At 40.6% G+C, this 12,246-nt stretch overlaps 1 protein-coding gene across 5 annotated transcripts in view; it reads left to right on the top strand.

Annotated features, from left to right (window-relative positions):
- The window catches only part of PRPF40A (pre-mRNA processing factor 40A), a 62,948-nt gene that overhangs the window by 11,520 nt on the left and 39,182 nt on the right, over positions 1 to 12,246 (top strand). For 3 of the 5 annotated variants that reach the window (XM_089659585.1, XM_089659576.1, XM_089659593.1), the window contains exons 2-3: positions 4,589 to 4,666; positions 7,106 to 7,228. In XM_089659585.1, the coding sequence (XP_089515711.1) occupies positions 4,589 to 4,666; positions 7,106 to 7,228 (201 nt within the window). Of the gene's footprint in view, positions 1 to 4,588; positions 4,667 to 5,063; positions 5,083 to 7,105; positions 7,229 to 12,246 lie in introns of those variants that run through there. The other 2 variants (XM_089659568.1, XM_089659562.1) reach the window with 1 other exon arrangement.

The raw sequence follows: 12,246 nt of genomic DNA, 5'->3' as shown, positions 1-12,246 counted from the left end.
GGGTTCCCCGCCTTCCTGACCAGGCCTTTTTTTTGCGATACAGCGCTGCGTTACTTTAACTGACAATTGCGCGATCATGCAACGCTGTACATAAATGAAATTGTCATTTTCTTTTCCCACAAACGGAGCTTACTTTCGATAGCATTTGATCATCTCTGCGTTTATTTTTTGCGCTATTAAAAAAAAACACTGTTTGACTTTTTGCTATAAAACATATCTAATTAAAAAAATATAATTTCTGCATAAATTTAGGCCAAATTGTATTCTGCTACATGTCTTTGCTAAAAAAAAAAAAAAATCCAAATACTATAAATTATTTGGTTTATGTGAAAGTTATAGCGTCTACAAATGGCGGTGTATATGCTGGAATGTTTTTTAATATACTAGTAATGGCGGCGATCTGTGACTTCTAGCGGGACTGCGGTGGGCATTCTGAAACTGGTTGGGAACGGCCACTGACATCTCCAGTGACACTAATACAGTGATCAGTGCTAATAAAAAGCACTGTCACTCTACTAATGACACTGGGCAGGAAGGGGTTAACATCTGGGGAGATCAAACCGTTTACTGTGTGCTGTTTTACTAGGGACACATGCTGCTTTCTCTCTCTCTGCACAGAGAGAAAGCAGCATGTCCATGCTGACAGTAGAGAGTTGTTTTGAGTTGAGTTTACACACAGATCTCTCCCCTCTGCGCTTTAGCGGCAATCACCGGGTGCCAGCTGAGAATCGGCAGTCGGTACCCGGTGATTGACATCCGCTGGAACCAATGGCAGCGTGGGTAGGGCGGCGTGCACCCTTTACTCGGAAATGCGAAATCCCGTATATTTGCGTGATCTTGCGCAGACCGGCCAACCTGTAAGTGGTTAACATAATGTTCTGGCAGCATCCAAGTTAACGTGGTTCAAAAGTCAAAACTTTTTTTAATGGTAATGCAAATACTCTCTTTAGGGTATAAAATGCTGTTCCGCCTGTTCTAGCTCCCTCTGTCCCTAAACACTTGGTTCTTGTCACTATCCTAGTGCTGGCTCAACTGCAGCACCGCTCCTGGTCGCTTCCTGGTCTTACACCAGACACTGAGTGTGTGGGAGCCATAGGCTCCTGCTGCTGTCAAACTTCTGTAAGGACACGGGGGGGGGGGGGGGTGGAATGGCTTACCAGTGTTGTGTGTGTCTGTCTATGGACTCGCACAGCCCAGTTTGAGAGCAAGCGCATAGGTGCTTCCATAGATCCTGGCTTGCTGAGGAGGTACCTGGAGAAAGGAGAAGCAGAGACCGCTAGGTGGACACTGCCAAAAAGGAGATAATGAACCACTCTGCAGTATCATTGCCCAGAGCAGGTAAGTATAGCATCTTCTTTTTTTTTTTTTTTTTTTATTTTAAGTCATTAAGACTAAAGTTATCATTTAGCATCACTATTAGTTTACAGTCTAGTGCAAAGTTTGCTCTATGTGGTATGTTGAATATTATTTATCAGGGTCAATACACAGAGCATTATCCACAGCTCCCATCTGTAGTCAACTATGTGCAAATGTGTTTGAAATTTTAAAGTGGTTTTGGCGGCCGAATGTGTTTTTTTTTTTGTTTTTTTTTTTGTTTTTTTCTTAATGCATTAAGGTAAAAATAAAACCTGTGTGTTTTTATATTTACCTGATCCTGATCTCCATCCAGCTCTGTGTATAAGAGCAGCAGCTCTCTCCTTCCTCATGCTCCAAGAAAACAGCAAAAGGTATTGTCAATCACAGCCAGTGTTGCAGCGGGTGGGGCCGGGCCACACTTTGTGTGTCTATGGACAGACGGAGCCGGCTTGGACGCAAGCCTGCATGGGTGCCCCCATAGAAAGCGGCTTGCTGTGGTGGGCACTTGGCGGAGAGGGGAGAAGGGCCAGGAGTGCTGGCTGGAGACTTCACAAGAGAAGGATCAAGGTTGCTCTGTGCATAACCATTGCACAGAGCAGGAATGACAGATCATGTTTGTTCTTTAAAAAAAAAAATATGGATATACAATCACTTTAAACTTTTTAGAAAAAAAATAATAAATGCCTGTTTTTTTGCGGGTAAAAAAATGTGCATTTACTATTTTTTTTTTTTTTTTTTTTTTTTTTTTTTGAGCTTGGAAAGCAGTCCACCAGCCGGATCACTGGTGCCATGCAGGAGTCCTGCAGACCTGTTGGTGTATCTGTGTGCTTGTACCTCGTTGTGCATTCATTTGTAGTTATTTAATTTACAGAATCCTGTGAATGAATGAGGCCGCAGTGTGGGCAGAGCTCCATGGTTGCACTATTTTCAAAAAGTGACAGCTATTATGGGGAACTTCTTGTATTGCTGTTACAGGGAGAGAGAACAGCCAGCGGAGGTTGCAGCAGCATGTTACATGTTCCACCCTAAAAATAGGTGAAACGTAACATGTTCCCAAATGTGAATGTATCCATTAAGGATAACTGTACTGCTGAAACATAGCAACTGTCAGCATATCCAGGGATGCAAACTTTGCAGATGTAACCTTCTAAAGCCATAAAAACAATATGTTGCACTCCTTCTTTGAATATTAAATCAATACATATGTCCAATAAATATATAAAAAAAATCAATATTAATAAACTTGTGAAAAACAGAAAATCATGTGAAATCAAAATGTCATCCCGTGCTCATCATACAAAAAATAATAATATAAAAAATATATAAAAATTGATCAGAAAAAAATATATGTGACTTTTCCAAGTGATTCAAATCAATAATTCCCGGTGACTTCCTTAGTGAGTATAAGGTGTGCACTCACCTCCAGATTAGCCTGTAACAGGCTAATAACGTTTTTGTCCACTCAATGGGACTGATGTTTGTTGCACCATATGAAGAGTGGTGGGTCCCTCAGGCTGCTTCCCGTCTCCTACTCCTGCTGAGATCTTACTCTTATACTGCTCATCTCCTGCTTTCCTTTCCTTGGCAGGTGCCCTCAGTGGAAAGAAAATTACCAAAAATAGTGCTTTATCTTTTTTTTTTAAAAAAAAAAAAAACAGATAAAGCACTATTTTTGGTAATTTTCTTTCCACTGAGGGCACTTGCCAAGGAAAGGAAAGCAGGAGATGAGCAGTATAAAAGGGAGATCCCAGCAGGAATAGGAGACGGGAATCAGCCTGAGAGGGACCCACCACTCTTCATATGGTGCAACAAACATCAGTCCCATTAAGTGGACAAAAGCGTTATTAGCCTGTTACAGGCTAATCTTACGGTGAGCGCACATCTTATACTCACTAAGGAAGTCAGCTGGAATTACTGTTTAGATTTGAATCGCTGGGAAAAGTCACATATATTTTTTTTCATTGAAGACTGATCAATTTTTATATATTTTTTATATTACGGGATGACCTTTTGATTTCACATGATTTTCTGTTTTTCACAAGTTTATTAATATTGATTTTTTAATATATTTATTGGAAATATGTATTGATTTAATATTCAAAGAAGGAGCACAACATATTATATGTTTGAATTATTTGCACATTTAAAGAGGACGTGTTGTATGTTTGCGATCCTGTAATAGCAGTGAGTGACTCGCAAGTTACATCTTTGTTTTTATTTGAATATAACCTTCTAAAGCCAGCCATACATGGATCGAAATTCCCTGCTGAACCAGCCGAATTTTGCTTCATGTGTGAGCACCGTGGTTGTACACAAGTTGATCTATTGATTGACTTATGTACAACCAGCCTGTTGGGTTTTACCTGAATGAATAGTGCTGCTGGCCATAGCTGGCAGGGATGGCTGCAAGAGGGATTCCCCCAGCAGCACAGACAGTGCTGATAGGGGAATCAAGCAATTTTATTCCCTTCTACCTGTGGTTAAAGGAAAGAAAATTGCATAACATATGGCCTGTCTTACCTGACTGTTCTTTTCTTGTGCTCTGAAAGCTTTTGTGAAAAGCCCAGGCATTGAAAGCATGGTTTTGTTTATATTCAGCTTGCCTGCAAGCTGCATTGTAACTACAGATAAAGAGAGTGAAGGCATCTATTTTACGTGTCTGTCTGGCTCAATGTCTTTACTGCAGAGAAGTGGAAGTCATGGTTTTCATAATGCGCTATGCAGTGATTATTATTACTATAGATCACAAACTCTTACAAGCAGGCAGAGCCTGCTGAGTTTGGTTAGGTCCTGCTCCTTCTACAGTAGTTGTAGAAGGCAATTAGGTGCATCTTGAGGAATACTTGATGCTTGTTTTCAGTTTTTTTATAGAAACGTGTGCTCTCTATACTTTAGAGCTGCCTTTTTCAACCCCTTTCTCAGCTAAACACAACTTCCTTCCTGCATGCCTCAGCTAAGGGCAGATTGATTGCAAGAAGTAAATGCTACAACAATGATTTCTGTCACGTTCGTGTGTATTGTGGTATGTATTTTAGTTCTACACTCTGTTTTACACTGGCAGCAAAAGTGCTTAATTGTCTGTGAGCAGGCCATGAAGCTTAGACCAGTAAAGCATTTCTTAAAGTGTTCAATTTCTACATACAGTTGTCAGAAATAATGACATTTGACAGCAAAGAATGCTTCATTCCTGTAAAGCTCACCTGCATGACCAATCTTTGTGCAATTCTTCCAGGCATCTGGCGATGGTACAAATGGACCAAGTCAGCCGGGACTTTTTCCAAACGGATCTCGCATGATGAGAGCACAGTTTGTAAGTCATCTTTTTTTTTTTCTTTACACTTTCTTGAGTAATTAGAAGGCCTTTTAATAACAAAAAATTCAAGATCTTCACGAAGTGCTGATTCACACGTGCGGTGTGGTTTGAAGCTCAGGTTTCACAGCTAAATGACACAGTAGCTGTTCATTGGTTTAGGTCAGGTTTACATTAGATTCAGGACAGGATCCGCTCAGGATTTTATCCTGTTCATACATGTCAGGTTTAGAAATGGCTCCCATAGAAGTCAATAGCCTGTAATCTGCACCGGACCGCACTGCTCAGTAGTCGTACATTACTTTTTTTTTTTTTTTTTTTAACCCACACCTAATCCGGACACATATGAACAGGCACCATCGGAAGCAATGTTATTTCACATGTCATGCAGATTGGATGCAGTTCAAACCATTCAGGTGAATGTATATATTTTGAATGTTTCCATTCAGTTTTACAATGTACACCGTTGTGTGCTTTCTGACATCTCTCAATGTTTGTGTATATATTTTCCATTAAAACTATGCTGAGATCCTAAAATCATTCTTTTCTAAGTGTAATATGAAAATGTCTGACTGTTCTGACCGTTTCTTGGTCCCTGAGTTAGAACAGTACTGTATATCTGACAGCAACATCAAAATCCTGTATCGCTATACATTTTGTGTAAACGTGATAGCCAGGCAGTTAGCATTTGCAAAAGTCAGCGTTGGAATGGTGGCCTCCATGTTCCTTTCAGGAAGGATATGTGTAAAGAATGTTTATCTTCATAGTACACTTGTATCACATTCCCCAGGTGGAGCCACCGGGAAAACATTTTGACAGATTGCAGGGAAAAGAACCCTGAAATCCTGTAAAAGGGGAACGGTGGTTGGGTGGGTTGGAACTGAATGTGTTTCACCCTAAATATGGGTGTAACATTAAACATTGTCAGGGAGATGGACTTCTCTTTTAAAATAGGAGTTCAACTTTCCTAAATAGTGAGACTACACTTTGTGAACAGGCAGATTTTTTTTTAATGCGAAAGAGACCTGCTATGCCTCTTCTACAAAGCTTTTTGCCTGCTCAGTGCACAGTTTCAGCATCTGCTGAGATGCATGAACTCCTGCGTATGCCTGGATGTGATGTCATCTCAGCCTCACCGATGAAAATGACCAAGGACTGGTACTCAGAAGTTGACCAGCCAAAGATATCAGTGGCTGATAAGGGAGCTTCGGGACACCGTAATACTGGAGGTGAGGTGAGTAAATTTTCGCTGTAAGGTGTGTGTATGGTCAAAAATTTTTTTTTTTAATTTTAGATAGCGTAAGGAAGGTTTTAAAACCCATGTGAATATAGTTTCTGCTGTCTGTGTCTCTTATGGGGAAATTTCCTTTCACTTGCTATGCAAGGTACGCAATAAGAAGTGAGGAATCCTAATGAGGGAAATTCCACTTTAAAACCAGTTGTCACATGAACAGGCGCCCCCATTGAAAAATTTGCCTTTACTCCTCTTCTGATGGCAATTGTAAAATTTTAAGATTTCTATCATCTTTTGTTGTGGTGACCATGGCAAACAGAAGGTTAATATGCTCAGTGTGAACACACAACAGCATTGAAAACTAAATGGGGGATCTAATCATTTTCTACTCTATCCAAGATGAGGAAAAACGTGTTTTGGTTATACATATACTTAAAGCGGAGTTCTTCCCAAAAGGGAAAGTTCCTCTTTAAAGATTGGTCCCCCGCTCCCCATTAAGGATTGGCACCTTTGGGGAGTGGGGGGGGGACGAATTTGACAGGTACCCGTTCCCACTTCTGCTGCGATTGCCTAGGTGATTGAAAACGGAAGTTGTCCTCCTACCCTCCCTCCCTGAAGTCTTGTGGAACACGTGACGACAGGTCCCAGAAGATGATGGGGCCATTCAGGAAGCGCAGCTGGCATCCGGCTGTGAAGCCGCAAGCTGTCACAGCCGGATACCCACACTGAAGATGCCGGCCTCAGGAATACAGGATGGCTAGTGAAATGGGCTGCGGCGGAGGCAACGCAGGATCGTGGGACAGGTAAGTGGCTGTTTTTTTAAAAGTCAGCAGCTACAGTTTTTATAGCTGCTGACTTTTTTTTTTTTTTTACAGAGTGAGTGGAAGTCCACTTTAAAAATGCTTTTGTATTTTTTGTCATTAAAAACTGTGTTCTAAAGGCAAGCTTATTGCAATAAAGACCAGGCAGCTGGAGCCCTAGTGGTTGCTTTTTCAGACAAGATAAACAGGTTATCAAACTCCCACTGGTTTGCTACTGTCACAGAATCTGGCTGTTTTCCATTGAGTTACCAACTCAAAATAATTATGAAGGAGGTGGTCAGCAATGGTAGTCTTCATACATACTGATGATATGTTTCCTTTAGCACAAAACAGTAACACAAAATTTGTTTTGTAACCCTTTATTTTTTTTTTTATTTTTACTAGATGAACCCCGTTGCCCATTTCGCAGGCATGGGATTGGGTGGCTTACCCCCAAGACCAAATCTGGCACCACCAGGCATGATCCCACCGTTGATGGGACCAATGGGTACTCATCAAATGGCTCAGGTAATGTAATGAAATGTTTATTGGACTCGGTGCTAGTGGATAGTACTTAACCTCCCTGGCGGTATGATTATTTCCGATTTTTGGTGCTGAAAGCGGTACCATTATTTTTCATGGAAATATGTAATTTTTTTATTGTAGGATGTAATATTTAGGAATAACTCACTGAAATCTGTCTGAACAAGAGTCTATTAAACATCCCGGGTATGATAAAATTTGAAACACAAAATCATAAATTATAATTTAATAATCATAAAAAATAATATAATATTAATACATTTAATTCAATAATATAATCAACCAAAAACACTGACATTTGAAATATAGCGCCAAGTTCGCACATCGCTGAGCAAAGTCGCAGAATCGTTTTCAGTGTCTGATGACGAATTTCCCCACAAATCATTATCGCTCAATTCTGCAAGTGGTTCTGATTTACTATCGCTGTTCTCTAGCTGATCTAAACCGCTTTTGACCTAAAGGGACACTTTTTGGACGCCATGGACGTTTCTCAGTTTCCAGGCAGAAAGAACAGACAAAATGCAGGCAGGGCGCAGGACAAAGCACTCGGGACAAAATGTATGTGAAATTGGTTGAGACAGCAATGTTTTACTATGTAAAATGTAAAAAAAAAAAAATGACATTATTTAAAATTTTTAAATTTCCCGCCGCCGCCCGTACGTCCCGACGTCACAGGGACAGGACACAGAAGCCGGATGCCGGCATCGGCCGAAGGAGATGGCCGGGGACGCTGCAGGGGACACATCGCGGGAGCGCAGGGTAAGCTAAGTGAAGAACAAATGCCGGAGCAGTGCCGCATGGTATTCCCGAGTGTAGCTCGGGGTTACCGCTCTTGGTACTGAAATGTTACCCCGAGCTACACTCAGGAATACCGCCAAGGAGGTTAAAGCCCATATCCATACTCATCATTACTCAGGATGTGGGTGCTGAACTTCCCTGCTCTCTGTAGTCAGGTCCTTAGATTTCTTGGTGAAATGTACTTGCAGTCTTCTGCTGCAGCTTATAACTGGCTACTCTAGGTTGTAATACTAATTACAGGACCTTTAGAAAATGTCAGTGCAGGGCAGACTTGTGATCTATGCCTTATCACCCCCACACCCCTGCATTCCCTTACACACGGTTTGCCTTTCTTTAAAGACGTTAGTAGTAGTATTCATATGAGAGAGAGCTCCTGTATTAAAGCAAAACACCAGGCAAATCCCTAAATACACCGTTGAAATATACATGTTTGCTGTTTTATCTGCTGTGGTGTTCTTTAATTCTGTTCAGACAATCTTGTGATTTACACACATTTTTTACACTGTGGTCAAGTGGCACCTGTAGTTTCTAGTTAGGCAGTTCCTATTCCTAGTTCAGCAGCGCAACTTTTGTATCCAGCCTCATTGGGCATTGAATCATTAGGGCCCCTTTAAGTAAATAGGCAGTAGCAGAGCCAAAAGTACAAATCTTTGGCAGGCAAACTGCATACATATACAGTATATATTTCAATTGTGTACTTAGTTGTTTGCTTGGAATCTCTCTTTAATGAAAATGTGGCTCCTCTCCTGTGCTATACGTCTTCCAGATTATGCAGCTGGGTCATGTATTGTACACCTAATATCTGGTGTTTGCCCTTGTGTTACAGCAGTTAGTTTTGTATTATCTAACGCAAAGCCTTAAAGATGCAAACCTTTAGAAGAGTTTTTTGTCATTTAATTTTCTTGACATTTAATAGCTGACCTAAAGAAGAAAGCGTTTCTAAAGCTTGCAACTTTAACCACTTGCTCTCCTGACGATTTACCCCCCCCCCCCCTTCCTGACCAGGCCATTTTTTGCGTTATGGTGCTGCGTTATTTTAACTGACAATTGTGCGGTCATGCAACGTTGCACCCAAATGAAATTTACGGGGGGGGGTTTTCCCCACAAATTGAGCTTTATTTCGGTGGTATTTGAGTGCTTGTGCGTTTATTTTTTTGCACTAAAAAAAAAAAGACCAACAATTTTGAGAAAAAAACTATTTTTGACTTTTTGCTCTTAAACATGTCCAGTAAAAAATTTTAAATCTAATTTTGTCATAAGTTTACACCAAAATGTATTCTGTGACATGTCTTTGCTATAAAAAAAAAATATCCAATACGTGTAAACTAATTTGGTTTATTTGAAAGTTATAGCTTTTACAAATGGCGGTTTATATACTGGGTTTTGATTTTTAATTTTTACTAGTAATGGTGGCGATCAGTGACTTATAGCGGGACTGCAGCGGGCATTCTGACACTGGGGGGAACTGACTTGGTGTCACTGACATCCCCAGTGACACCAATACAGTGATCAGTGCTAAAAAAAAAAAGCACTGACGCTGTACTAATGGCACTGGGCAGGAAGGGGTTATCATGAGGGGCAATCAAAGGGTTAACTGTGTGCAGGGAGTGTTTTACTGGGGGGCGGTGTGTTGGTGCTTCACTGTAAGCACACTGCTCTGGATGGCTGTGCAGGAAGGAGGTGATTGACAGCCGTGAATGGCGGGGCGGGTAGGGCGCTGGCACGTGTCATGTGCTCCCCCTACCCGTAAACACAAAATCGCATATATATATATATATATATATATATATATTATATGATTTTGCGAACCCCTGTAGCAGTATATCTGTTATAGGGTGGTCGGGATGTGATTAAAATTTTAGTTCAAAGCCAGTTGAGCTTTCACTTTACAGTTGAGCTCAAATGTTTGCTGAAATCTCTTTTTTTAAGGATAGTGATTTATATGAAGCCATTTGTCACACAGTTGTTTTTGCTCTTTTTTTAATTCATAATTTTATCAGAAATCACCCAAATGGCCCTGAGTAGTTTACATACCCTGGAATGTTTGGCGCTGGCACAGACACACAAGGTGACATGCACATGTTAAAATGGCAATTAAAAGTTAATTTCTTTGGCTTTTTAAATTGCAATTAGTGTCTGTGTATAAATAATCAATGAGTTTGTTAGCTGTCACTTGGATGCACTGAGCAGGCTAGATACTGAACCATTGGCAGCAGAAAAGAACTGTCAAAAGATCAGCGTAACAAGGTAATGAACTTTATAAAGCTATCCAAAGCAATGAATATGCCAGCCAGCACTGTTCAATCACTTATGAAGAAGTGGAAACTCGGGGATCTCTTGACGCCAAGCCAAGGTTAGGTAGACCAAGAGAGATTGCAGTCACAACTGCTAGGATTGTTCAGGACACAAAGAAAAACCCACAGGTAACCTCAGGAGAAATACAGGTTGCTCTGTAAAAAAAGACGGTGTTATTTCAAGGAGCACAATACAGCGATATTTCATCAAAAATGAGCCGCATTGTCAAGTTGCCAAAAAAACCTTTACTGTGCCAATGCCACAAAAAGCCCAGTTACGATATGCCCAACAACACCTTGACACGCCTCATGGCTTCTGACATGCTGGAATCTGGAATGACGAGACCAAAATAGAGCTTTATGGTTACCACCATAAGCACAGTGTTTGGAGAGGAGTCAACAGCGACAAGAATACCATCCCATTGTGGTGGCTCACTGATGTTTTGGGGGGGTGTAAGCTCTAAAGGCATGGGGAATCTTGTGAAATTTATGGCAAGATGAATGCAGCATGTTATCAGAAAATGCAGGCAGACAAATTCCATTCTTATATGCAAAAGCTGCGCATAGGATGCCCTTGGATTTTCCAGCACAACAATGACCTTAAGCACAAGGCCAAGTTGACCCTCCGGTGGTTACAGAAGAAAACAGTGAAGGTTCTGGAGTGGCCATCAGTTTCCTGATCCACTCCATTCATCGAACCACTCTGTGGGGATCTGCCTGGAGGCATTTTGCAAAGATGAATGGGCAACAATACCACCTGCAAGAATTCAGGTGCCTCATAGACAACTATAACAAAAGACTGCACTCTGTCATTGATGCTGAAGGGGTAATACACAGTATTGAGAACTAAGGGTATGCAGATTTTTGAACAGGGGTCCTTTTTATTTGCTTACTTGTTCTTGTGTTTTGTTTGTGCCATTTTGTTATGGCCTTTAGTTGAATATGAATCCCATAAGAAATGTGTTTTGCAAGCTCACCAGGGTGGATAAAAATCAATGATTTTTTTTTTTTAAAAAAATGTTTTATTTAAATCAGATTTTTTTTTTATTTAAACCGTATTTTTTTTAAATAAAATGCTTTTTGAGGAAAATATATTACCATCCAAAGGTTATTCCATCATGAAATAAAGATTATTTTTTTAATTATGTAGAATAAGGCTGTATATGTTTAATTTTTTTGGTAAATAAATTCCATGAATCGATTCACAATGTCATGCTCTTCCAGAGGTTTTTGTAAGATTATTGGGCAGTTTCTCTGCCTACAAGATATTATCACAGATGTTTGGTTTACTTTTGCAGTTCTCAAAACTGAATCTGACTCAGCGGAGATCACATGCCTCTTCTTCACAGCAAAAATGTTATAACATGAACAGAGTTAAGAAAAAGACCTTAATCCTAACTTCTACAAACCTATGAATACAGAATCAATACCTTCAGTGCTAAATTTCAAGAAATTCAGTGAATAGAATAGAAACAATATTTTTCTGATTGTTTGGAGTGGAATAGATCTGCACAAGACGAAAGTGAAACTAAGTGTGAGGAGGAAACAGTCTAAGTTTCTTAAAATATATATATTTTGTTTAGCCAAATTAGTTAACAAACATGGATGTTTAAGCAAATAACATATGCTGGAATGTTATTGTTTCAGTTGAATAAATCTATTTAAATTGTTATTAACCTCTTGCCGACCGCGCATAGCCGAATGATGGCTTCACCGCGGCCGGCCAGTTCTGAGTGGACGTCATATGATGTCCTCCCAGAACGTGCTCTCCTGCGCGCCCCAGGGGGCGCGCACCCGGCGATCTCCGTGATCGCTGTGTCCTACGGACACAGCTGATCACGTGATGTGGTGAACGGCCGATCCCACCGGCCTTTTACCACGTGATCAGCGGTGTCCAATGACACGCTGATC

Source organism: Staurois parvus, unplaced genomic scaffold (genome assembly GCF_062004578.1).
Source record: "Staurois parvus isolate SC_StPar_1 unplaced genomic scaffold, SC_StPar_1.0 ptg000031l, whole genome shotgun sequence".
Classification (NCBI taxonomy): Eukaryota; Metazoa; Chordata; class Amphibia; order Anura; family Ranidae; genus Staurois; species Staurois parvus.
This window is presented reverse-complemented; position numbering and strand designations above follow the sequence as displayed.